Below are 25,413 nucleotides of genomic sequence, written 5' to 3'. Positions count from 1 at the left end.
CACTAGTGTGACCATCCCCTTGACAGAACGTGAGCCTGATCGGCAGGCCCACAGTAAGAGTGTGAATGAGAACTTGGGTAGAATGTCGCCAACGTGACATAACGATGTGGCATATAGTAGCATACACATACCGTAACCTAGCGTAGACGTGTTGCATTAATACATGGTAGAGATACCCAGAATATCACACGAGGTCCCGAAGCTAGCAATGACAGTAGAAACTGAACAGGTCCATGTCCTCCACCCGTCGTAAGCAGATACCTTTGTGGTCCCGGCTAGCACCGGGTAACAACGGCCAGAAACCCTCACTCGCAGCACTCGCCCGTCCAGCACGCCAACGACAGCAGCGCGACATGGCCGGCCCCCAGCAAAAGTGTCGCCCCAAGACCGTCGAACCAGGTGTCCATCACCGCGAGTGCGAGCGCTGCGCCGGTAAGGACGGGTTGCGGCGTGGTTCCGGGGCACACGCGCGAAAGGGACAGCACCTACCCGAAGTCGACGAATGGTCAACGAACGGCAGACGTTCAGACGCAGCAGGATAGGTAAGAAAGAAGTAGCACCACTCACCTTGCCGACGAGAATCGAGGACTTCAGCGTGCGCACCCAGATGACCCGCGGGAGGCGTGCGGGTACGCGCCAGCCCCAGAGCCGTAGGGTGTGCGACCAGCCTTCTGGTGTCGGGGGTTGTATAGGCTCGGGCTCGGGAAGCCCGAGGAGCGGTGTCTTCTCGTCTTCACTGGAGACCTCATCCTCTTCGTCGATCTCTTCCACGTTCGAGTCGCTCTGTTCTTGTATTGTGGTCGGATAGCCGTTGTGCATCCTCTCCGGACTGATACGATGGTGCGGACGTGCAAGTGCCATGGTCGAGGTCCCCGCCTCGGCACGCCGTGCCAGATTGACGGGCTTGAGCTGATGTATAGGGCTCTGGTTAGCGACTGTACTAACATAAAATTGTAGCGCGATATCACTCACCCCACCCTCCTTGATAGCACCGAGCACGCGCTCCGACGACGGCCTCGTCCCCGGCTTCACGTGCAGCAGGTTCTCCAGCAGGTAAAGATATGCACGCGGAAGTCTGCGAGACTCGAAGGTGGTTACCAGCCCCGATGTGGATTTGAATCCACGATAGCGCAAAATCTCATCCTCAAGTCTGTCAGCGAAGTCCTTTCCATCCGTGGGCCTGCTGGGGTTTTCGCTGTCGGAGGAATAGTGGTAGGGGAGACGGAAGAAGAGCAGCTTGTGCAGGATCATGCCGAGGGACCACATGTCCGCTTTAGAGTCAACCTGGAGGAGTTTACCGGTAGTGGGTGAAGGTAGTGACTCTGGCGCGGCATATTCAAGTCTGGAAGGTAAAATTGAGCGCATACAGGGAGCTATCGAACATATGACACGTACGTGCCGGTATTGCCTGAGCGTGTCCGCGCATTCAACATATCCTGTGACGTCCCGAAGTCGGACAGCATTGCTCTCGGTCTGTGCTGCAGGTGAGCAACAGCTTTCAAAGCGAGTGTCGAGATCTTACATCAACCGCCCTTCGTCCCATGTCAAAAGCACATTCCCGGGCTTCAAATCGAGATGCAATATCGACTTCTCGTGCTAGTAGAAGTTAGAAGGTTGAGTGGAGATTGAGCGTAACCGCATAGTATGGTAACTTACAAGGAAAGCTAGCCCAGAGACCACGTCAGAGAACAAACCCTGGACTTCCTCGGCACTTAGAAGATGCACTGCCTTGTAGTCTGCGGGTGTCTTTGCAGCGCCCTGTGCTTGTGCACCGTTGCCGTTCAGCCCCATCTCCCGGCGCAAGCGTTCGCGTTCTTCGGGAGGTGCCCGCTGCAGCGCACGGAAGGCACGTATTCGAGCGCTACGCGAGTACATGTGTTCCGGCGGGCTTGGTACTGTTGAAGGGGAAGGCGACGACTGGCTGTCGTTTGAAGAGGGCCCAGATGGATGCAGAGGGAGGTTAGGAGCCCGCCGGCCGAGCCGTACGTCAATGAAGTCGTCAAGACTCCCGCCTTCAGCCCATTGCATAAGAATGCTTTGGAGGCGTCAGGGTATCACTCTGTCATACCAAGTGTATAACACATACTGCAGCGTGGGTATCCTGGGTCCGAACGAGGAGAACTGGGAAGACTCCAGCCAAGCATGGTGATATGTGATAATATTAGGATGTTGCAGCTTCTCTAGCAAGCGGACCTAGACGTCGCATGATCAGTGTCCGGAACGCTTACCGTGCTTACACAGCATACGGACCTCGCGTAGAGTGTTAAGAAGGTAGGTATGGGACTGCCCTACAGCGACTTTCTTCACAGCGAAGTAGCCTGAGCGCGCAATGTCAGAGAAAGCAGACAGAAGTGGTATATGGCCGGGAAAACGAACCGAGAGAATTCCCGTCAAGCATATGCTATTCAGGTAGACGTCAAGGGTCATGTCATCTCATGTGGAGCGACAATACGAACACACCTGACATAGGTATACACTGCCATTGGCCCCCATACCGAGCCTGCACACCTCCTGGAAGAACGCCTTGAAATAGCCCTCTGCCATATTGTCCGCACGGAATGCACTAGGACCCGCAGACGCATCCGACGCAGAAGGACCCGCAATGCTTTCTGGGCTGGCAGGCCTCGACGACTCGTTCGCCACCTCAAGCAGGTGGAAGTAGTTGGGGGCACGGTTCGAGTTCCGTTCGATGTCCTCCACCTCGGTTTCGAAAGCGTCATCCTCATCGTGTCCGACCTCGCCAGCTAGCGCACGGTGACAGTACGGACAGCGCCCAGCATGTGTCAAGGAACGCGAAGAGGGCCTGGAGTGCGTTTGTATCGAGATGGCGTGGGAGGTCGGGTTGTAGAGGACCACTTGGTTCGAGACGTGCAGAATCGGCTGCCATTCCGGATCTACCGGGCCCAACGCGACGAGAGCACCAGAAGGAGAAGGCGGATCCATCTTGTCAAGCACGAAAGAGAGAGCGACGAGCAGCAGACTATTGGGAGGGCACACGAGCAGCGGCACACATGGTGGTCGCGCGCAAGAGGTCTTTACGTCTGAGCGCCGCCACTATAGCACAAGCGAGTTAGCGCCCATACAGTGCTCTGGTTCATGCGGTGACATCATTATCGAGCGCATACCGCCGTATCTATGCGACATACCAGGCACTGTTCTGAAGTTGAACTATCACTGACTCTCAAATCATTCTGTTCATTCAAACATGTTCGGAGAGGTTGGTAATGTTTTTGGATTGAACGGACTCTCTCTATGGACTCTATACAACATCCAGAGACCACTCCCCGCTCTCCATCCCCGAGAACTCCATCGCAGGCGGAGCCTCGAAGGACATTTTGGTGCTCGCCGCGTCCGACCACTTCGGCAACGCGAGGAACTTGCTCCCCTTGAGCGCCTCCGTGAACCGCCCCTCGTAGACGTTGACCTCCGCGACCGCGACGCCGTAGAGCGGGGTGAGCGCCCCAGGAGTGATCGGCAGGTCGCTGTCGTCGTCCTCGTCGTCTTCGTCCTCGTCGCTGCCGATGCTCGACGCGGACGAAGAGCGCGAGGGGATGGGCTGCTCGAGGAAGTCCTCCACCTCGGGGGTAGTGATGATGATGGTGGAGGTGGTGGTGAAGAACGAGCGAACCGCGGCGTCGACGGCGAGGATGTCGAGCTCAAGCGGCTGCTTGAAGGGCTTCACAGGCATGCAGAAGCGGTCCGCCGTGGGGTAGATGTACATCTCCTCCTCGTCCACCGTGACCTCCTCCCCATCCTCGTCGACGACCGAGAACGAGAAGACGACGTCTTCGATATCCTTGGGCTCGGCCGCCTCGTCCCTCGGCGAGAGATCGGGGCGGAAGAACGAGCCGAGCGCGAGGATGGCCGCGCGCAGCTCGGGGAGGGTGGTGCGCCCCATGGGGTTGAGGGTGAAGATGCTGCGGAGGATGGTGTTCGCGCCCTCGGAGATATCGAAGTGGTCAAGGAAGAACTCGGGGTTGTGCAGGAAGTCGCTGAACTGGTCGTCCTCCGTGGACGCCTTCCCCCACGGGTGCTCCGCGGTGATCATGTTGAACAGCACGACGCCCAGAGCCCAGATATCATGGCGGACGTTGGAGTATGGTCTGCAGCCAAGGTCCTCGCCAAGACATTCTGAAAGACATGTCAGTTGACTGGTACGGAGCATCTGAAAGCAAAGGTACACACCTGGACTCATGTAGTTCAAGCTGCCAGAGCCGAACTCACGGCTGATCGGCCGGCCCCGTCCGAGTCCGAAGTCACAGAGGTAGACTTCGGAACCATCCTCATTGCAGAGGATGTTCTCGGGCTTAAGGTCGCGGTGATAAACGTTCGTAGCGTGGCACGCCTCGACGGCGTCCACCAGCTGCACGAACGCGGTGCGGACGCGCTCGTCGTTGTGGCGGTAGGCGTCCTGCTCCCAGATTTGGGAGAACAGGTCCCCGCCGGGGCAGAGATCGAGCACGAGGAAGTAGTTGTCCTCGTCCTCGAACGCCTCCTCCATGGTGATGACGTTGGCGTGGTCCGAAACGAGGCTGTGGAGGCCGATCTCCAGAGCGCCGAGTCTGCGACCGTGCTTGGAGATGACCTTGATGGCACGGTCGCTTCCGACGTCGCGGCCGTGGGAGGACGAAGGGGCAGTCATGTTGATGGCACGGTAGATGACACCGTGAGGGCCGGCGTGGATGAGTTCGACGAACTTGTACTGTTCGACGACGTGGCCGAGGAGGTTGGCACTGGCGATAGTAGGCGCAGACATGATGATGTCGAGAGAGGATGGGATGATGCGCGAAGAGTACAGGTGTGAGGTGTGCGTTCGCCAGGAACCAGAGTGGGTATGATGGGGGACAGAGGGCATAAACATGTGTCTTATATGCCTTCATGATGCACATCCGCGCTGCCAGAACTATGAGAGCCAGACGTGTCCAGAACCTGTGAAGCGTTCGAATCGCACCTGCATCCCGAGGTCGCGGTTCGGATGTAGACTGCCGCAGGGTTGGAGGTCTCGCCGTAGGAGAGAACGCTGGTCCATACTCAAATTGATTCTAATCTGAGGGTTTGTTTTGTGCTAACGCTACGAGAGCACAAAACAAACCCTCAGATTAGAATCAATGAGGCCAATGAATGGCGAGTATCGAGGAGTTGCGTCCAATACCTGATATCCAGATACATGTGACGTTAGTGAAGGAAGAACCTTGCGCACACGGCGTAGTCGACACGAGGGACCGTGACAGTTGGATATCCGATCGGTGGCCAGGCAATATCCGAACGCCCAGACTTACGCACAAGTTGGCCCGGCGGTCTCCTTTGCAACGTTACTCGGGGCGAAGTCGGAGCGGTCTAGCCAGCAACGCACTTCCGAGATCTTCTTATACTGCCGCGCGAGGGGGGGCACGCAAATCCTAGTCAGTAGACAGTTCCGTCCTCATCCTCCGGCGCCTAGCAGAGCGTACGGGTATCCGTCTCGACAAATACTGCATGGTGCTTGGCATGGTGTTTTGACGCGGCACAGCCGCACTGGGCGGCATGCATGAGTGTTGATACTCTTGGGCAACCGTAGTTTTGGAACATATCTGGTACCAGCGCCGTAAAAAGTCATGAAGCAGAGGAAAGCAGCCATTGAGTGAGTGAGTGAGTGCCTGAGACGACTCGTCGCCGGAAGATGGCAGGTCAAAGAAGTGGCGGTGTTGTACGCCTCCTGGAGAGAGCAACTCATACGGCGTCTGCCCTTCTCCGCGCGAAGTCAGGAGGGTCAGTGAACCTGGCTGAACTTCGGGGTCCTGCGACGCAAAATGACGAGCGCACGGGAGATTGTTGAAGAAGATAGGTGTGGACTCACCAAAGTAGCGCAAATATTCACTTCCCGATCCCCAAATTGTTACAGATCGACAAAGAGCTCGAACTGCTTGAGTGTCTGTACGCCCGGGTGCGTGAACGTTTCCAAGAAGGCTTCCGGGGGCGCGGTATGCAAGCCTAGGACTTCCTCAGAGTCGTAGATAGTCAGTGCATTCAAGCAGCCAAAGGACGCGATGGCTCTGAAGAGCTCCCGGAGGAACATCCCGACCTCCTTCGGGGATGGTGGCACTGCCGCTGCAGATCGTGCTGCCGCTCGCGACCACTGTCGTCGCCGACGAAGAGCTTGAACGACATAATTTGCTTGTCGGTCGCGAGGGAGACGCAATCCTGGAGGACGTATTTTGGGCCGCCTTCATGGAATATACGGCGCGTCTGCATGAGAGTGCAGAGTAGATTCCTGTTGGCGAAGTCCAGGACGTGTAATAGAATGTCTTCATAGAGGTAAGGGCTACATATGTCCCACCATGATCTGTTGCACTCATCGTCAGCTATCGTAACGCGCTGTACTACCCACAAGACGGCAGAAACGAATTTCAAAGACTACTCTTTATTAAAGACTTACGCATAGTGTAGCTTCGGGTAGAGTGTTCCCTAGGTTCATAGTTTCAGATATCGAACCCATGGGGGGGGGGGAGCAGCAAGATAAGTATAGCAAGACGACAAAAGGAAAGCTGTCCTAAACCCAATTCCGGCCCCCCATAACTAGTGCAGACGGGCATCAGGCGCACGAACCATTTAGGTCGCATTGTCAAGGAACGATCGCGAGCGGATTTGGTTGAAAGCAAGTGGTGTTATATAGCAAGAATGGTAGGATAAGGGTACAGTCTGGTATAGTATGATACATCGAGGTGCGCAGCAACGACGGGTAACATGATTAGGCCGCGACGATATGCAGTCTTTTTCTCCGACAGTCCAAGTCCAGTCCAATCAAGCACTCCGACCCGAGCCCACGAGCGAGCGCGCAAAACCGCGCACCGCCGCGCCAACACTTCCGCGCTTCTCCCTGATCCTGATGGAGTTCTTCCCGTGGCAGAGGAGGGGCCGCTCGAGGACGAAGGGCTCGATGCCATTGGGGTCCGCGACGAGTACGTCTTGGGGGCGGGTTTCGGGGGTGATGGGCGCGTCGCTGCTGCTCGCCGTCGAGGGCTCGTCGGAGGACGAGGGCGGGGCGAGCATGGCGCGGCGCGTCGCAGGGCGGCGGATGGGGAACTCGTCGGAAGACTTCGTCCGCGGGGGCGAAGGCCGGACGACTCTGAGGGAGGCGGGCTGCTCAGCCCCAAGGGAGCGGGGGAGGACGAGGCGGCCCTCCTCTGCGATCATGAGGAGCTGCGTGCCGGGTACGTCGGCGGCGTCGCTGGCGTCGGACTCGTCCGAATCGTCGCTCCCGGACTCGCTGCTCTCCGACTCCGTCCACGAGTCCATGCCGCCCTCGGAGTCGGTGCTCGACGCCTCGGACAGCGCACTCGCGACGCGGGGGAAGTACCAGTTCCACATGTACCGCACGTCTGAGCTCGCGAGCTTCAGGTCCGCGCGGGACATGTAGAAGGTGTCGAGGTTGCGGATTTCGCGGCGGATCTCGGCGAGCGTGAGCGCCTCGTCGGGGATGATGGTGAAGATGCGGCGGAGGATGTTGTTGAGGCCCTCAGAGATGGGGAAGACAGAGCGGAGCCACTCGTCTTCCTCGAGGAAGCTCCTGAACTGATCATCATCAAGCGTTGCCCGGTCCCACGGCTTGTGGCCGGTGACGATGTTGACGAGGATAACGCCGAGAGCCCAGATGTCGCTGCGGCGAGTCGAGTATGGGTAGAGGTGGTCATCGCAGTCGACACATTCTGTGGTTTGTGCATTAGAACATGTGACAGAAAAACGGCGGAGAGGGTGACTTACCAGGACTCATGAAGGTTCGAGTTCCTGTATTGAAGGATCTGCTCTTCGTGGACGCGGTCGCCAGACCGAAGTCTGCGATGCAAACGCGGGTGAGGTCCCCGTTGACGAGGATGTTATCCGGCTTCAAGTCGCGGTGGAACACGCCGGCCTTGTGAGACACCTCCACTCCATCGATGATCTGGAGGAAGACGTTCTTGATGAGGTCGTCGTTGCGGCAGAGCGTGTGCTTCCTAGTGATGTGGCTGGCGAGGTCCCCACCATCGAGCAGGTCCATCACGATGAACATGAAGGGGCCGTCCTCGAAGGCGCGGTGGAGGGTGACGATGTTGTCGTGCTTAGGGAGCTCCTTGTGCAGCATGAGTTCGCGGATTTGCAGGGCCTTCCCGTGGCGACTTCTGGGGACGACCTTGATCGCCCTAGGGACGAACTTGCCGGACTCGGGCAGGCGCTCCCTGGCGCGGTAGACGGCGCCGTAGGAACCCGCACCGAGGAGGTTGAGGATTTGGTAGCGAGCGTGGTCGAGGAACTTGAAAGTGAAGTCGGGGATGTATTGGACGACGGGAGACATGGTGATGATGATGTGGTGAGGTGGCGAGGCGATGAAGTGGTGAAGTGCTGGTGAAGTGTGGTAGTGCTCGCCTGGAGGACTGATTGAAGAATGTGAAGGTGAGTAGCGACGAAGGGCCACCTTATATCCTTAGCTGTGGATATCCGACATCTGAGTGGTAACAGCCTGTGGAAGGCGGTAGAACAACATCGGTGGAGAGGATGGACCCACTCCGGTCTCGAATGAAATAACCGTTGCGGACCGAAGGAGGATGAAGGGTCTCCGAAAGGGGTCGGTCGAGATTAAAACGTGCGGTCTACGAACCTAGCACAGCCCATTTCAGATCCGCATAGACCCTTACTGCGATCCGACACGCCATCCACCTGTCACTGCCGCCCTCAAGTTCATTGTAGGTGGTCAATATGAGTGGACATAGCACTGCGAGGTAAGCATCACATCTGAAAGCGTACCCTATTCCACTTGGGCGTACCGATACACCCGTTCTCATTGAGCCCGCTGCGCCAGCGCCGAATCTTCCAACGCGTTCCTGACCCCGGCAGTCCACACCCCAATCTCCTTTTCGAGCCTTGCGATCGCGTCCCGCACGTCACGCCCGACATGCCCGCCCCCGTTCGCCTTCCCGAACCCGACAAGCAGCTCCTCATGTGCGCGGACGAGCGATTCGTACGCCAGTTTCAGCCGCGAGGGCCCGGATGGCGGGAACGTCGCGGCCTGGGCTGGGCCATCGTGGGGTGCAGGCTCGTCTACCGCGAGCAGCTTGCCGAGTTCCGCGAGCGCGATGGCCCGGATGGGGTGGCCGTTCGGGAGGACGGGCTGGAGGCCCGCGCTGTATTTCGCGGCTGTGCGGATGACTTCGTCTAGAGTTTCCTGGGAGAGCGAGGTGGGCAGTGAGGCGATGAGGAGCTCCTGGTGTAGTCGCGTCATGGCGAGTAGGGGGTGCGACGAGGGTGTCAGGCCGGTAGATATGAGGATAGGGATGATGTTTGTAGTGAGCTGCGTCGCCTTGGCAGGGTCTACCGTGAGGAACAAGCCCTGAGTACTTTGCATAATTCGCATCTATGACCATGCTTACCTTTAGATTGCAATGACGTGGCTTTGTCGAGTGCTTGCTGCCCTATGCGTGCCGCATCGAGCACCGCATCCACATTAGTGATGCCAGCCCCACACTTCGCACATCGAAACAGGTTGTCCTCTGTAGGGTGCGAAGGCAAAATTAAGAGATGTCTCGCTGCCTCCTGCTCGGATCCAACATACCTTCGGTGGGCAGTGGGCATGTCCCACCACACTTCTTAGGACACCAAAGTGATTCCCGGGGGTCCACAGCTGGCGGTTTAGTGCACAGCTTGCACTGGCACGTGAAGTTGTAGACTTCTGTGAGTTCCTTTTGCCGGAGATCTTTCGGCAGCGTCGTGTCGACATAAGATATGCGAATCTACCGCGATGTCAATGCCTTCATTCCAAAATATGGTAAAGGATGATAGGCGTACCTCCTTCCCCGGCGCAATGTCTCTGAGTGCGACGAGATTGAGCGACGGCTCCTTGCTCGCGGGCGTCCCTTGCGCCCTTGGGAACACAATGACAGCATTCGGGCTGCACGAGTGGTTCGCGAACGCCACCGTGGGCGCGACGCAGATACCGATGGGAGACAGCGACGCAGACGTGAGCGTGAATGTATTCGTCGTGAACTGCGTGCGCGCGCGTGAGCCGAGGATACCCCACATACACTGGCATATTAAGATAAGGCCGCGCAGAAAGAAGACACTTACGCGGGAGATGAGATCGACGAGATCGCCCGCTGAGCTAAGGCTGAACGGCTGCAGTTCTGCCGGGGCACGCACGCCGAGATAGCGGACGAGCGAGTGCGCTAGATACGTGTGGTCCTCGACTGAAGAGGCGTGAACGGTGGACCTGTCTGTGAGAGGGCCGCGTGGTGGTTAATCCGCGGATGTATGAGATCTGGGTGCCAGGGCGGGACGTACTGGACTGCATCATGCGGATCTCCCTCGCCTGGACGGCGTGTCAGCGCCCATACACCGGCCGGCGATCAGCGTGCGAGGGGGACATACCCAGGTGCTATCGGGCCCTTCTTTTTGGGAGCCCCACAGGATTCGCCCGAGGCAGCGCACCGCGTCGCTCGGGATCATGACGTCCGGGGATGGTGCAGAGGCTGCCCATGTTTGAAGCGCGCTGCATTCGTGCTTATGCCATACCCAATCCCTATTTTGGCACGCCTACAAGGGACCCATATTGATTAGTGTCGCCATGCTGGTTGACGAGTTGTGTACGTACCTTGTCGCAGTAGTACACAGCTTTGCATTTCGGGCAACGCTTCAACCCCGTCTCGGGGGCTGGCGCGGCGCACGCGGAACAGTGTTGGTCCAAATAAGGGGTCGCGAGAACACTAACATGAGGCACGATCGACATGACGACGGTGCCTGCGATCAGCGTGGTTAATGGCTCGTTATGCATAATGAATGCATCGGGCAACTCACCAGCTTGCAATGCGGCGTTAGTGTAGATTCCGCGGCCATGTCGGCTGGACTCGCGAATTTCGAGCGAAGCTGGTAATGACGTGTGGCAGTCATTTAATGACACAGGTGTGGTGGTTTCCTCATTCCGCTCGGGAGGCCTGTCCGGAGCTTTCCCGGACACGGTCGATGTGTCAGGATTTACGTGTGGTCGTTTTTCCTGCGATGCTTCGGCGAGTGATTCATACGAAGCTTCATCTACTCGAGGCGTCCCCGCAGAATGTAGTGACGTAGGCTGCAGCTGATCGGGTTCAGTACGGGTGCTGCTTCCAGTGAGCTGCTCATCGTGTTCCGCGCCGGCGTACGCTGGTGTGGTGTTTAGGGAATTCACGAACCCATCCGCGCCCGAGGGAGATGAGCCGTCCGGCTTCACGTAAGAGTGTAGCTCCTTGGCCTTGCGTGCGGACTTGAGCTTTCCGAAGGACATGGTGTACGCAACTGCGAGAGGTAGATCGTTTCAGTCTACCGCAAAATGAGGTCAATTCTATGAAGTGTCGTCATCCCATATGGCTTGGCGCTCTTCTCGCAAATTCGCGATGGCAGTGGCGCGCTGTGTTTGCGTGTGTATGGCAACAGCTTTGGATCCTAACACACACAAACAATGCCCCGGATACTATTGAACGCACCGCCGGCACGTTCCCATTAATGTTTCGGGAGGCAATCTTGTAACCGACTCCAAGACAGCACGCTGTGGTTTGTCAGGCAGGCACATCAGACGGATCGATGGTTGAGCGAGAGCATTCGAGAGCGAGGTATGTACAGCAGAGTATTACGAGTCTCCTCCGGAGCCCGGAATCTATCACAAATGGGGGTGGCATGAGAGGTGGAAGATGAAGCGTATAAATATAAGCAATATGTTGTAATCCCAAGGGTCGCGTCGTGAGTGGTCGTGAGTGGTCGTGAGGTGTCGTAAACGACGTTCCATGGTAGCCAAAAGGGGATGTGTGGGTAGATATCCTGCGACGCGTGAGCACGAGGTAATCACGGCCTGGATGATCGCGAAGGACTTACGTGCGTCTGCAATCCACCAATCCTATCCTGCACGAGGCTGTTCTGGGGGTCATGACTGAGCGCCATTGCTCACGACGCTCTCGCTCTGCCCTCTGGGCCTGCTCGGGGTCTCGAACCCGCCCGAGGGCGACCGGGTGGCTATTGATGAATCGTCCTGCGAATGCTGCCTGCTGAAAAAGTCGTCTTCGGCTTCGTATGGGGACGAGGCGGAATTGATCTGTTGATAGGATGTTAGCATCCGTCCCGGGTAATGGCGAGATGCAGGGAAGGCTCGGAGATGGTTCATAGCGGGGCACCAAGAAAAAGCGTGAAGGGTCGGACACCCACCCATTGCCCCAGCACATCTGCGACCCTGCTCGCCTCCTCCTGGGTGAAATTGACGTCCGTGCCCTTCTCCGCGTGCAGCTTGAGCAGTTCGCTCAACGTCCGCTTGCCGTCACCCCGGCCTAGCGACATATTACGTCCCGGGGTGCCCTCGTTGTCCGCTGCGCCGTGCCCGGGAAAGGAGACGGAGTTTCTTGGGGTGTTCGAGTGGTTTGGATCAACGTCGCTGCTCATGGAACGATCCCAGTCCTCGACGTCCGATGCATTGGAGCCGAGCGACAGCTGGGACATGGAGTAGTCCACCTGTTCCGTCGACATGAGGGCGAGGCTGTCCCAAACCCAGCAAGATGGCGCGAGCCTGATAGCAAGGAGATACCCGGGCGTGCGGTGAAGTGTCGACGAGACTCGGACGTGGAGAATGGGCGGCGCGAGGGACGCGGTGGTCGGGAGAGGCAGCGAGCAGGTGGGTGCGCGGCGGGGCGAGCGGGCTGCCCAAAAGGGGGTGCACGTGCCGCGCGTGAGAGTGTAAACAACGGCGCGTCCTCGCGTCCTCGTCGGCGCGTAGCGGGTCCGCGCCTTGTCCTCCGCCGTCGACCACGCATGCGGGCGGGTGCATCGACCCTGTCGGCGCGCCGTGCCTCGAGGCTGTCTGGGCTCTCATCTGGCTTGCACAACGTCTCTTCTGGTGACATCGTCTCGGGCCTGCCTGCATGCCTTCCTGCAATGTCCGGTCAAATCGCCCCAGTCCCTCGTTTCCCTCCCGTTAGATCCTGGAGATAGATTGCATGACGAGAGCACACTTGCTTGCCCGCCAGCCACGGTGCGAATCACCGCCAGATGCGCAGCCTCGCTGCTTTGCATATCCTCTTGCGCGGACATGTCACCCGCTGACAGTGCGCACGCCGTTAATCGCGCTGATCAAACATTTATTCGCTCGGTATGTGTCTTCCCCGTGCACCGGCTCCTGCGGCCCCATGCCATGTTCTCATACAGCGACGGCGTATTGGCCTGATTCATGCCACTGCGCCGCCCTGTAGCTCGTTATGCAACCCGACCTCGTGGTCACCCTGCATTGGAAGTGTTCTCCATTCGTGCTCCACGTAAGCCCCACCGAACTTTACCCTGGCGAACCTATCGTGCCCACTGCATCTTCACATGCGGGAGGGTGGAACGCTCCATCAGCTTTTCTGCCAGGTGCTTAGCGGGAGAGTTATGTCGCAGCAGGCCGAAGTCGGGATATGTCGGGGCTCCGCCTGGCGCCGCGCCCAGAAGGTTCCCACCGCAGCTATCTGCACGGACATGGGTCACTTGGCCTGATGCTGCATCAGCTCTTGCCACCCCCAAACGTGCTGGACGGAGACTAGTGCTGGCCCGTGGACGCTGCGTAATAATTCTCCTTGTTCGCTTACCCTGTTTGAGTGGGAGCGAAATATATGGTGATTGAGAGAGATCGTCGAGTGCACGCCGTGCGAGCTTATTCAGCGGTACTTCCGCCGAACCCGCAGCGAGATCCTGGCAATCTCTGGCCGCACTGGGTTTGACGTCGCATGTCAGGGATGCTTTATCGTGCGCCGTGGGAGCCCAAAATAAGCTCTGCGGCAAAGGCCGCCGCGGGGGATCTCGTCGTTCCAGCGCGCTGCAGCGAAGAATTCACTGCGACGCGTTATTTCCACCCCAGCACCGTTCCACTCATCGGCGCCAGTTGCCTATTAGAGCTCGTCCGAGTGCTCACCTGAGCCTTCGAAGAAGACAGGAACGCGGTGGGGGCATTAAGAAGCAAAACAGGGCTGAGAACGGCCTGCGGTGTCTGCCGTGCCATGTGCGTTCAAGTGACTTTTCCTCGCCCGCGCACGCTATGCCGAGATCAGACGAACGCACGTCAGACTTCCCAATCGTCGCCAGCGCGGCGTCTCGCTCGTACTCTCGGCACCCTTCGTCCATTTTCCACTCCCGAGCCCCTGCGTGCCCGAGATGGATTGCCGCTTTAGGCTCGTCCATGATGCTTGGATGGGCGACATGGCGCCGTCTACCACGCTCTCCGCCGGGTCTCGTTCCCTTCAGACGGCCCACGGTTCGTGCGTTCCCGGACACACGCGTGGCACTGAGAAACGGAGAACACCCCTGCCCAGCATCGTGTCCGATTGATTGACGACGCCCGCAACTGACGCAGGCCCGGAGCGGCCGAATTTAACTCGTTCGCTCAAAGTCATGTCGGAGCTCCCCACATTATTGGCCCATTTGAGACATTACGCGACGCGCGGCAAGTCTCCCTCGCGCTGCGCGGGAGAAGGGGCGTGCGCGAGGTACTTAAGCAGAACGGTCGGGGAGATTGTGTCCGCAGGTCCACTCTTCCTTCTGGCACACCTTCTCAACCCCTCTCGATCGCCCTCTCTCCTCCCCGTCCTCCCCTTCTCGCCAGTACGATCAGGGTCCCCCGATCTGCGCTACCACCATGTTCAGCCACGGTCCCGAGTACGAGCAGAGGTGCGCCCACTCTCCGCCGTGCGCTACTCCCCGCCGCCGCGGCCCCGCCTCCCGCGGCGCGGCGCAGGCGGGGAAGTCGCCATGATAAGATACATGCACGGTACACATGCTCAACCTCACACCAGGCTCGCGCGTCCATTCGTGCCGCCGACGGCCACTCTCAAGCAGCTCCACGACGCAGTTCCCAAGCACCTTCTTCAAAAGGACCCACTCCGGTCCACCGGCTACGTACTCCGCGACGTCTTCTTCTGCATCCTCTTCTTCGGCTTCGGCGCCTCGATCGAGCCTCTCGTCACCACCTCCTTCGGGGGCTATGTCCCCCTGACCGCCCCGTGGCAGCCCGCCCTCGCCCGCGCCGCGCTCTGGCTCGTGTACTGGTGGTGGCAGGGCATCGCCTTCGCCTCGTTCTTCTGCATCGGTGCGTGCCGTCCCTGGCGCTCCGCCTCGAGTCGGGTGCTGATCGTCGGTGTGTGACCCCCAACAGCGCACGAAGTGGGTGCAGTCACTTTGGCTTGAATTTGAGTTGCTGCCAGGCACAGAACCCATGTCGCTGACCCCGCCGTCTCCCCACAGCTCGGCCATGGGACGCTCTACCGCTCCTGGTGGGCTAACAATATCCTGGGTTTCTGCCTCGATACGGTGCGCGCGTTCCCTCCCGCGCCGCGTGCCTGAATGAGGCGTACTCATCGCGTCATGACAGTTCATCCTCGCTCCTTTTTTCGCGTGGAAAGCAAGCCACAACGCACATCACGTGGGTATCGATATGTTCCCCGAGCGATGATGATCGCGCTCATGCATGTGGTCTGCAACAGAAAGCCGTCAACTCCATCGAGCGCGACGAGAACTACGTCCCCCACTTGCGTAGTCACTATGATCTGCCGCCGAAGGAGCGCGCCACCACCGCGGACTACGCCGAAGTTCTCGAGGAAACGCCGCTCTTCACGATGATCAGAATGTTTGTTATGCAGGCGATGTGAGTTTCCGACAGCTATCTACGCTCGCTGCGCGGGCTGCGTGCTAATGCTGTATCCAGGGGTTGGTGGCTATATCTGACGTGAGCACGGAAGCCACACCGGCCAGATAGGCAGCTGAACTCCCCGATAGGTTCAATCTGCTGGGCTCCAAAATGTACCCGAAGGGCACCAATCACTTCTCCCCGTATTCCGCGCTTTTCAAGAAGGAGCAGCGTAAGTGCACCCGTTCTTCCGCGCTTCCGTATGACGCTCGCTCATGTCGTTCTCACAGGTCTGGGCATATTCATCTCTGACGTCGGGCTCATCGGCATGATGTCTCTTCTGTACCTGTTCGCCCGAACATACGGCTGGACGGCGCTCGCGATGTATTACTTCATTCCATACGTGGTAAGTGGTCTTCCTGAACTGGTCATGCGCGATACCGACTCCACTCTTCCGCAGTTGTGCAACCATTGGTACGCGCCTCCTGCCTTCTAGATGTCTGCTCTCCTGACCCAAGGTTCTCCAACTGCGTGTGCGCCATAGGATCGGTAAGTTCTCGCGCCCCGCCTGGGCTCCGAAGAGTTCGCGCTGAGCAACGCGCATCCTCCTTCACAGTGATGATCACCTTCCTGCACCACTCCGATCCGACCATCCCGCACTATCGCCAAGAGGAATGGTCGTTCCTAAGGGGCGCCGCCGCGACGGTGGACCGCCCGACGCTGGGCTGGATCGGCCGGTTCTTCTTCCACAACGTGGGTCGTCTCACTCGCACCGCCCGATCCTTGCATGACCGACGTCTGACTTGCGCCACGGCCACAGGTTGCGCACGACCACGTCGCGCACCACTTCTTCTCCCACGTCCCGTTCTGTAAGCTCCCACTCTAGCTTGGCCGTCACGCTCACGCTGAAACGGGCCCGCCCAGACAACCAGCCCGCCGTCACGGAAGCGATCAAGACTGTCCTCGGTGATCACTATAATTACGACTCGACGGTGCGTTGGACAGGCCGCGCTCCGGGGCTGGGCAGTTTCATTGATGGTTGCCTGACAGAATACGTTCTACGCGCTCTACCGCTCGTTCACCGAGTGTGTCTTCATCGAGGAGGAGGGCGCGATCGTGTTCTACAAAAATAAGTACGGCATCGCCGTCCGGGAGGTGGCGCAGAGCGAGGTCTCCGCGATCAAGGAGGCTGGGTGGGACCAGGAAGAGCAGGACGACTTGCCAGTGTCAGACGCAGACGCGGAGTGATTGACGCGGGTTGTCCCCTTCTTGGTTATGCCGGACCGTGCTATGTTATCTCTACTATAGACGTGCTTCGGACCACCCTAGAACTCTGTATGTATTATATAACCCTTAACGATCCATTACTTTTCGTTCCTACGCGCAGATGTTAAATTACGAGCGAGCCGCAAAGGCGCCGGACGGTACGCGAAATTGCGCCACAAACAGCACCGCCACCGGGAGTGGGTGTGCCGCCGGGACGAGTTTCCCTCTTGACCGCCTCGTCAGATGACACTTCCTACGAACCTCGCACCTGGGCTTGCTGATCCTTTTAATGCACCTGAGCGGGGATGATGTACACCGAACACAGCTGACGTTCGAAATAATGGTACCGGCGGCGGACTGGGCTTTAGCCTGTGCTTTCCCTCACCCGGTGCGAACATAGTTTCTGTTCTGAACGTAAACCTCATGCTGATACGCGTGCTCAGAACCATTTCGCGTCATCTGGTTCGGCCCGTCCGCTGTGCGGGCAGGCTCGTGAGCGCGCCCCGCCGTCACGCGGCGGGCGCAGAGGCCCTTCTTTCAGGGGGCGAGAGGGGGCGAGCATATGCTCGTCGCCGTCGCACTACGTCAGGAGCCGGCTGATGTCCACAGTTCCACCGGACTTCAATGGCCACGTTTCCCCGTCTGCTGGCCTTCTCGTCGTGAAGCACGCCGCGCACGGGCCGCAGGGGGGTATAAAGCGACGCGGCGTGCGCTACGGGGACGTCTGACGCTTGTCTCTGCTGGAAGACGTGCTGTACACGATGAAGCTGCTTGTCCTTCTCGGAGCCTTCGTGGCGCAATGCCTCGCTGTCACTGTCACTGTGAACAAGAGCCCAAGTCACACTGTGCCTTCCACGTTGTGTACGTCCTTCCTGTTCGGTGTGGCCGTTATCGTGCTTATACTTCGCAACCGCAGATGGCCTCATGTTTGAGGTACGCTTCCATACATGTCTTTTGGCTAGAAGCGGTTCACGGAAGGGGTATTTGTATTGGACCCTGACAGGACATCAACGTAAGCGTATTTCAAACCACTTGTATGTTCGGTGTTTTCCTGACGCTCAATATCTTCTAGCATGTAAGTTGTAGCGCTGGCACGAAATGTTGCAGGAACTCATTGCCTTTCTCGCATTCGCCCACTATGTAGAGCGGAGATGGAGGTCTATATGCGGAGTGTGAGTTTGCTTCCGTAATGTTTCAGAGAGTCATCTGACCTATCTTGTGCCAGTGTTGCAAAACAGGGCTTTCCAACAAGTCACCCCAAGTACGGCGCCGTCAGATATCCGGTGGTTGGGCGTTCAATCCTCATCGTTTTATGCATAGACACTGCCGCTGCACTCACAGCATGGCACCCAATCAGCAACGCCGGCTTGACTGTAGTCAAAGATTCGACCCCTGTCTCCGCAGCTTTGCCGAACTCTCTCCAGTTCACCGTCCCGAGTGGATCGAGTGGCCGGGTCGGCTTCACGAACGAGGGTTTCTGGGGTATGCATTTTATGAACGCTCGCTCCGCAGCAGAAGCTCATAGTCGTACAGGAATCAAGGTCGATTCCGCCTCGACCTACAAAGCATCGCTCTTTTTCCGCTTCCCCACGTCCACCTCATTCGCCGGGGCGCTCACCGTGGGCCTGCAGACGAATGCGGGGAAGATACTCGCACAGAACTCCACGCAGATCCGCGGGACGACCACCAAGTGGACGCAGGTGAACCTCGACCTCCACCCTACCGCCTCTGCCTCCGACGTCAGCAACAGCTTCTTCGTGACGATCGACGGAGCCGCCGGCGCCGGCCAGACCATCAACTTCGCCATGTTCTCGCTCTTCCCTCCCACGTTCAAGAACAGGCCGAACGGGATACGCGCTGACCTCGCCGAGGTGGGTCGCGTCTGAATGCATCCAGGCGCAAGAAGCGGGCCTGATACATTGTGCGATGATAGACTCTGACCGAGATGGGCCCGTCCTTTTTCCGCTTCCCAGGCGGGAACAACCTGGTATGTCCAGCCGTCGCGCTTATCCTGACAGGCACATACTCACAAACATCGCATGATATATAGGAGGTGAGACTGTTACCATGCATTCCCGCGCGATGACGGCGTCTGAGAGCGCTTCGTTCTGCAGGGTCAAACGACGGCGACTCGGTGGCAGTGGAACGCGACCGTTGGCTCGCTTTTGGACCGCCCCGGCCGGTCGGGCGACTGGGGATATGTGAACACGGAGTGAGCGTCTCTTCCCACGATGAAGGGAACCCGCCCTGGACCTGACACGTTGCATGCAATGCGTTATAGCGGTCTGGGTCTTCTGGAGTACCTCGAGTTTTTCGAAGACACGGGCATGGAGCCCATCATGGCGGTCTGGGCAGGCGAGTACTCCGTCCGCGATGGCAGCACTCAAGGCCGCTCGCTTACACTGAATCTGATATCCCACCCAGGCTACGCCCTCGGTGGCACAAGCGTGGCTGAGAGCGCACTCCCACCCTACATTCAGCAGGCGGCGGATCAGGTGAACTTCTTCCCGCGCTCGGCGGACGGGCCTCTTCTGTCTTCTGACACGGCGGCATGGTTCTCTAGATTAACTTTGTCATCGGGGACCCTGCAAAGAGCTCTGCTGGTAGGTGGGGTATGTGCGCCATTCGAGCTTATTTCTGACCAACGGCGGCCTTGCAGCGGCGCTCCGCGCTTCCCTTGGCCACCCTGAGCCATTCGCGCTCCGCTTCGTGGAAGTAGGAAACGAGGTACGGCCACAGTGGACTCCGTCGCCCTTTCCGAGTGTTCTGATGAAGCTCTATCTACCCAGGACTTCATTGGTAGCGCTCCCAGCACGTGCGTTATGCGTGGAGTGCGGAGACGGGCACAACTGACCTACTCTTGAAACAGGTACCCCTACCGCTGGCACGACTTCGTGTCCTCACTCCAGGCCGAGTTCCCCTCAATCCGTGCGTCGGGCATCGGGTCGGCCTTCCCACAGATGCTGACTCCGTTAATTTTAAGGGTTCATTGCCACCAGCAACGCCTGGAACCCTGTTCTGTCCCCAGTCCCGCAGTCGTATGATGTGCACGTCTATCAGACGCCGAGTAAGTGCCCACCTCTATTGCACGCGAGCTACGGTCCGACCACGAGCGTCATCTAGCATGGTTCTACCAAAACGCGTTCTATTACGACGGGTTCCAGGTGCGTGGGTCCGTCCTGGGCTAATTGAAGACCCTGACCGACGATCGTTCCAGCGCAACGGCACCACATACTTTGAGGTATAGACAATGAAAACATGCGCTCCGATCGCATCGCTAAACTTTCGCAGGGAGAGTACGCCGCTATTTCCACCAACGCGAACGACCTCTTTGGCTCCGTCGCAGACGGTCGCTTGGCATTCCCAACTGTGCAGAGTACGTGCAAATTTCCCCATGCGATAGGGACCACACTCATCGCTACATTGCTAGGCGCTTCCGGCGAGGCTGCCTTCATGACCGGTCTCGAGCGCAACAGCGACATTGTCTTCGCCGCGTCGTACGCGCCGCTCCTGCAGGTGAGACATCTCGTAACGACTTCGCGTCGCAGTGCTGATCCTCGTCCTTCGGCAGCACGTCAACTCCACTCAATGGGTACGTCGCGTTTTTAACTCGTTCTTCGAAGCACGCCTCATGGCGCCCGTTCCCAGACCCCCGACCTAGTTTCCTACGAGTGCGTGGAGTCCCCCCCGCAGTTCTCTCACGTTATCCCGCTGACACGGGTGTGCATAGCGCCGGCTCCGTTATTAAATCGACGAGCTTCTACGCCCAGAAGGTGCGCGCGACCCATGTGCACCCGCGATGGTAAGAGCCTCCGAACGCTGACGTTGTGTTCACCAGCTGTTCGCCACCAACAAGGGCGACCAATACCTCCCGAGCACGCTCCCGACCAACGGCGGCACGCTGCACTGGAGCGTCACGCGCTCCTCCACCTCTGGCCAGACGTTCATCAAAGTAAGCATAAATGCCTCATGAGACGCTTCAGTGCATCGCTTACCGCCCACCTCGTCCAGATCGCGAACGCCGGCAACACCGCCCAGAGTCTCACCTTCTCGCTGACCCAGTTCAGCACCGTCTCCAGCACCGGCACGCTGCAGGTCCTGACCGGGGCCGAGACGGCGAGCAACACGCCCGAGGCGCCGAACGCCGTCGTTCCCCAGACCAGCACTATCACGACCGGCAAGACGTTCACGTACAACGCTCCCGCGTTCAGCGTCAGCGTCATCACCGTCACCACCCAGTGAACGAAGAAGCCGCACGCAGCACGAGGACCAGGGGTCGATGAATGGCGCGGATCCGGGGCTGCCGGAATGCAATTGCAAAGTGTGCACCGGTGCCGTAATTCAGGACGGGGGCGTCCGAGACGCAGACGGATGTGTGCGGATTAGGTTGTATCTGAGTCTCCCGACTGCTAGGCGAATGTATGCGAGCGTAGCTAGTGCGGCCGTACGGCCCTACTGTAGTTTTGTGAGGTCTATCTCCATCGGGTCCTCCTCCCCAAACTCGTCGAACATCTGGTGGATCGCGGGCAGGTACGCGTTCAGCTTCCACATGTCGCCCAGTCGCAGGCGCGCAAAGTCGAACGCGATGCCGACCACAGGGTCGCCCCCCGCGCTAGGGCCATCGCCCCGGCGGGGCGGCATGCCGGGGTACCGCGCGGAGAAGTGCGTGAGCAGCACCTTCTGCGCGTTCATCCTGTGGGCGTCAGGCGCGAAGTCAGCATCGTAGCAGGGCGCAAGCGAGCGGTACTGCGCGCGCCCCGCGGGACGGCGGTGGGAGGGGGAACACGCACCGTTTAGCGACGTCAATCGCCTGCGCGGACGTGCTGTGGGCCTTCTCACGCGCGAGCTTCTCTTCCTCCGGGCTCATGCTCGACTCGTGGATCAGCAGCGTGGCCCCACGCCCGACGCGCACCAGGTTCTCGGACGGCATGGTGTCCGCGGAGAAGCTGGAAGGCGACAATGGAACAACGCGTCAGCATGCTCCGCCGCCGTACCACCCCCGCTCGCACTCCGCGAAGCAGCGTCGCGGGAGGCGCTGTCACCGTCAAGCGGGAAAAGGAAGGCGTGCACGTACCAGATGCTCCACCCGTCTTCGTGCCGAAGCATGCAGCCGTAGCAGCGGATGCGGTGCGCGACGTCGACCGTCGTGAAACTCTCGAGGCCGAGCGCGCGGCACATTGCGTCCGCGTTCTGGATAGACCTGGCATCGCGGCAGCCGTCAATCACGCGTACACATATTAATCAAGCGAGGGAGGGAGCGCACATCCCGTCAGACATGAACGGCTCGTCTTGCGGCTGAATCCGGGCGTAGGGGCGCGCGGGCCGCCAGTTGAGCGAATCGGAGAGGACCATGACGACGCCGTTTGGATCTGCGAGCCCGAGGTCCTCAAGCTCCTGCCGTTCTGTGAGGTACATGAGGTGCTGCCGTTGGCCGACGACGTAGAGCGGTTCCGACGGTGGCGGTCGCATCTAGCAAATGATAACGGCACACATCGTCTGAGTTTCGAAGAAGCGTACGCGGCGTGGGTGGCGGAACGTACGAGAGTGCGCATCTGCAGTATGCGCGACAGGCCCATGTGATGGTCGCCGTGCATGTGGCTGAGGTAGATGCACTTTAGGTCGCGTAGCACTGCCCACACGCCGCTCGTCCGCGCGGGGTCGTTCCCAAACGAGCGCGCGAGTTGGCCCCAGGTACCCTCCCCACAGTCGAGCAGGACCGTGCCGTACCTGGGTATCTGGATGAGCGTCCCGGAGACTGAGGCGCAATCGATCAACGTTCGGTGACACCCTTGAGAACATCGGGCGTGGGTGACGTACCGTTGCGTAGCCTCGTTGGGATCGCGCTTCCCGTGCCCAGCGGGGTGACCACGACGTCGTCCCCAGGCTGAGCTCTGGGACTATTGCGTGCGACGCGTGCATCGACAAGATTCTTGACTTCCGCGAACGTTTGCCGGACGTTGTCTGACAGCTCGGGGGATGAACCCGATGCGACCAGGTTACCGAACTCATCCTCGTGCGCCTTGTCGTCGGCTATGGGTGAGCGAAGAGGTCGCACATGCACCATCAGGTTTCTACGGGAAAGACTCGTCTTTGGAGGGAGTCCAGTCATCACTGCGGTATATGAGATTTTGTGGTCTTTGCAGGGGAAAAGGCACGCACACGAAAAATCTTGCGCAGGTTCTAGGCTGTACTTCGTGAGCGGGAACATGTCTGCATCGAGCTGGTTTAGTTTCGCTTGAACGAGCGCAGACCTCCCAAAAACGGTCATATCCGGCGTGTGCTGTCGCGAAGATACGATATGCTGTAAGGGTATGTTGAGCACATCATTCGACGCATGTAATCTTACCATACTTACATGAGTTTCGTTGGAAAAGCCGTTCATGAACGCCTTGTACCGCTCGTCTTCCAGGACGCCCTCGCCGCAGAGGTGGAACACTACGTGCGTGGGGTGTTCCTTCCGCCCTTCTACCGTACGCGAGCGGTACTTCGAGAAGAACGACGATTCCGTGAAGGACGCGATGAGTGACGGAATATATGCGGGTGAAGGCACGTCCACAATGAGCACCGCCTGGTCACAAACATCAGCATCGCTAGATAATCAAACAGGATCCGCGACGACTGACCTGCGCAACCTCGCTCGGCCCAACGCAGTCCTCCGGCTTCACCGTCCGCTGGGTCTTCCCGCCCGCACCGTCGTCGACCTCGAAAGTGATGGCCTCACCCCGCGTGAGCTTCCCGCGAATCGGACCCTTCGGTACGCCCAGCTCCTCCGCCTTCTTCGCGTCAAACTTGCCACGTACGCTCGGGCCAATGAGCAGGTACGCAAGCGTCGGGAGCGCCGGCTGCGTGTGCGCATCGCTACCCTCCACCACCGAGGGCAAACGCGAATACCGCGCGTGGTTCCCGACGAGCGGCTTCACAGGGCCCTCGGTGTCCGCGTCGCGTCCTGCGGTCAGTGTCTTCTTTGCGAAGACCTGCGCGACGCGGGCCTTCTCCTGCGCCTTGTCCTTGTCCTTGCTCTTTGCGCCCTTCGAGACCGTAGGGTCCTGCTTCGGCGGCTGCATCGGGAACATCTCCTGGAGGAGCAACTTGCGCCATTCCTGCGCTTCGTCCCCGACTAGTGCCGTCGGGTTGAAATCGGGGGACTGCGCACGTTGCAGGAACGTGTTCTCGACGGGCGATGCGGTGTCGACTATGTGGTCCGTGGCGGGTGGGCTCTTTTGTCTTGCGGGTTCGGAGGGGGACTGTGTGCGTTTCCGCTTGAGCGGGCGGTCGGCAGGCTCGAGTGAGGATGCAATCATAGGATTCGCGACCTCGTCACCCTCCTCCGGAGCACTAGGAGAGGGATAGATGGGGATAGAGTGAACCGTAAGGAATTCGTCCGTATATAGAGGCGGTGGGGGTTTGTCGCCCGTCTGGAGTGAATACACGGGCGCGGACGGCGCTTCGATTGCTTGCACGGCCATGGTCGAACTGCAGCCACCTTGTCACACGACAGCTGTGCGATGATAAAATTCGCACATACCGGTACGTATATCCGCGCATGGTGGCAAGGTAATGCATCAGACCATAGGGACCAAAAATCTCCAGCTTTGGGATGGCGGAGTCCGCGCAAAGCATGAGGAGCCCTACATAAACTCACCGTTAATGCACGGCTCCGCAGGTCACAACGGTCCGACTATTAGCACAGTAGACATCCCCACCTCTACGCTAGATACACCAAACGTATCTATTCTCAGACACGCATCGTATGTGGGGATGCCTACTGTGCAGCAGCAGCCCTGCAGCATTCACGCACCTGACACGCCGCCACACCGCTGTGTCCCCGCCGCGGTCGTGAACAGCGCCTTCGTCTTCCTGAACGAGTGGTGGCTCCCGAGCCACGCGCGCCCCGTGCCGTCGCCCGCGTTGAACACGTACTTCGCGACGCCAAAGTCGACGAGCAGCGTCGGCTCCGTGTCCGACGTCGCCTCGCTCAGCACGGAGACGTTCCAGGCGTGCATCGCGGTCGTGTTTTCGCGGGACGGGTCTCGGGCGTAGTGCGCAGCAGGAGGGGAGTGGGTGAACCGCGGGTGGAACGAGCGGGGTCGGGCTGGGGCGGCGAGGGAGGCGAGGAGGGTGCGACTGGTTCTATGACATGTCCAAGCCACGGTGGTGAGAGAGAGAGCGCAAGCAGCCTAGCAGCCTAAGAGTAGTGTAGCAGATTCGGAGCCCTATGACTTAGTTTTGTTGACAAGATGGTAGATGAGCAGTGAGTATGAAGCCGAGCCTGGTCGTCCTCCAAGTCCGAGTCCTGCGCAAGCCAGTCAGTGCATATACACCAGCGCTTATTATGTGCACTGATCGAGATCGAGATTCGAAATATTGCAATCGCCGGCCCGGAAAATCCCGTACCTCTGTTTTAGGCAAGCAGTCAGGTTCAGTCATTCGCCACAGTACTCAAGGTGTTGGACCCAGTAGGACGACGGATACATTCTTTCGATGTAGAGCTTAAGATACTGAATGGAACGGCGTGGGGTATACAGCAGATGATTGCT

General features: G+C 58.9%; 7 protein-coding genes across 7 annotated transcripts; 3 read left to right on the top strand and 4 right to left on the bottom strand.

The window, feature by feature from the left end:
* Positions 1-113: 113 nt before the first annotated feature.
* Positions 114-3,009, bottom strand: TRAVEDRAFT_73486 (kinase-like protein). The gene is made up of 10 exons (XM_008043186.1): positions 2,461-3,009; positions 2,377-2,401; positions 2,251-2,318; positions 2,087-2,193; positions 1,657-2,035; positions 1,523-1,596; positions 1,396-1,473; positions 973-1,342; positions 568-909; positions 114-485 (listed from the first exon to the last, which is right to left on the bottom strand). The coding sequence occupies exons 1-10, from the start codon at positions 2,941-2,943 to the stop codon at positions 306-308; spliced, it is 2,106 nt and encodes a 701-aa protein (XP_008041377.1). The 5' UTR covers positions 2,944-3,009; the 3' UTR covers positions 114-305.
* Positions 3,010-3,838: 829 nt separating this feature from the next.
* TRAVEDRAFT_171457 (kinase-like protein) lies at positions 3,839-8,308 on the bottom strand (the record flags this gene model as incomplete). Its single annotated transcript, XM_008043185.1, has 2 exons — positions 3,839-4,585; positions 8,147-8,308. Coding segments are annotated over 2 exons (909 nt in total), but the record flags the coding sequence as incomplete, so codon positions are not given.
* Positions 8,309-8,689: 381 nt separating this feature from the next.
* Positions 8,690-10,885, bottom strand: TRAVEDRAFT_152105 (SET domain-containing protein). The gene is made up of 9 exons (XM_008043184.1): positions 10,801-10,885; positions 10,598-10,743; positions 10,375-10,539; positions 10,288-10,315; positions 10,075-10,220; positions 9,796-9,993; positions 9,563-9,740; positions 9,381-9,500; positions 8,690-9,321 (listed from the first exon to the last, which is right to left on the bottom strand). The coding sequence occupies exons 2-9, from the start codon at positions 10,730-10,732 to the stop codon at positions 8,792-8,794; spliced, it is 1,500 nt and encodes a 499-aa protein (XP_008041375.1). The 5' UTR covers positions 10,733-10,743; positions 10,801-10,885; the 3' UTR covers positions 8,690-8,791.
* Positions 10,886-11,553: 668 nt separating this feature from the next.
* Positions 11,554-12,638, bottom strand: TRAVEDRAFT_171451 (uncharacterized protein). Its single transcript, XM_008043183.1, has 3 exons — positions 12,175-12,638; positions 11,848-12,064; positions 11,554-11,793 (listed from the first exon to the last, which is right to left on the bottom strand). Exons 1-2 carry the CDS (start codon positions 12,487-12,489, stop codon positions 11,897-11,899), a joined length of 483 nt encoding a protein of 160 aa, XP_008041374.1. The 5' UTR covers positions 12,490-12,638; the 3' UTR covers positions 11,554-11,793; positions 11,848-11,896.
* Positions 12,639-13,971: 1,333 nt separating this feature from the next.
* On the top strand, positions 13,972-14,327 carry TRAVEDRAFT_59916 (uncharacterized protein). The gene has a single exon (XM_008043182.1). It carries the CDS (start codon positions 14,027-14,029, stop codon positions 14,318-14,320), a length of 294 nt encoding a protein of 97 aa, XP_008041373.1. The 5' UTR covers positions 13,972-14,026; the 3' UTR covers positions 14,321-14,327.
* Positions 14,328-14,544: 217 nt separating this feature from the next.
* TRAVEDRAFT_171450 (uncharacterized protein) lies at positions 14,545-16,963 on the top strand. Its single transcript, XM_008043181.1, has 14 exons — positions 14,545-14,655; positions 14,781-15,073; positions 15,140-15,147; positions 15,229-15,294; positions 15,356-15,406; positions 15,468-15,628; positions 15,689-15,709; positions 15,760-15,842; positions 15,901-16,016; positions 16,071-16,089; positions 16,227-16,363; positions 16,431-16,479; positions 16,535-16,602; positions 16,661-16,963. The coding sequence occupies exons 1-14, from the start codon at positions 14,624-14,626 to the stop codon at positions 16,856-16,858; spliced, it is 1,302 nt and encodes a 433-aa protein (XP_008041372.1). The 5' UTR covers positions 14,545-14,623; the 3' UTR covers positions 16,859-16,963.
* A 674-nt stretch (positions 16,964-17,637) lies between these two features.
* On the top strand, positions 17,638-25,146 carry TRAVEDRAFT_59914 (glycoside hydrolase family 51 protein; the record flags this gene model as incomplete). Its single annotated transcript, XM_008043180.1, has 33 exons — positions 17,638-17,769; positions 18,021-18,048; positions 18,102-18,137; positions 18,197-18,358; positions 18,410-18,747; positions 18,810-18,864; positions 18,989-19,088; positions 19,158-19,231; positions 19,301-19,371; positions 19,440-19,479; positions 19,536-19,603; positions 19,666-19,691; positions 19,746-19,804; positions 19,860-19,943; positions 20,000-20,040; positions 20,094-20,117; positions 20,168-20,252; positions 20,307-20,392; positions 20,448-20,468; positions 20,525-20,547; positions 20,607-20,649; positions 20,715-20,828; positions 20,888-21,569; positions 21,667-21,822; positions 21,951-22,076; positions 22,140-22,345; positions 22,417-22,631; positions 22,694-22,987; positions 23,036-23,177; positions 23,232-23,447; positions 23,503-24,349; positions 24,402-24,504; positions 24,675-25,146. 23 exons carry the CDS (start codon positions 17,638-17,640, stop codon positions 21,116-21,118), a joined length of 1,941 nt encoding a protein of 646 aa, XP_008041371.1. The 3' UTR covers positions 21,119-21,569; positions 21,667-21,822; positions 21,951-22,076; positions 22,140-22,345; positions 22,417-22,631; positions 22,694-22,987; positions 23,036-23,177; positions 23,232-23,447; positions 23,503-24,349; positions 24,402-24,504; positions 24,675-25,146.
* Between the last annotated feature and the right edge of the window lie 267 nt (positions 25,147-25,413).

This window comes from Trametes versicolor, assembly GCF_000271585.1.
Source record: "Trametes versicolor FP-101664 SS1 unplaced genomic scaffold TRAVEscaffold_9, whole genome shotgun sequence".
NCBI classification, from domain to species: domain Eukaryota; kingdom Fungi; phylum Basidiomycota; class Agaricomycetes; order Polyporales; family Polyporaceae; genus Trametes; species Trametes versicolor.
This window is presented reverse-complemented; position numbering and strand designations above follow the sequence as displayed.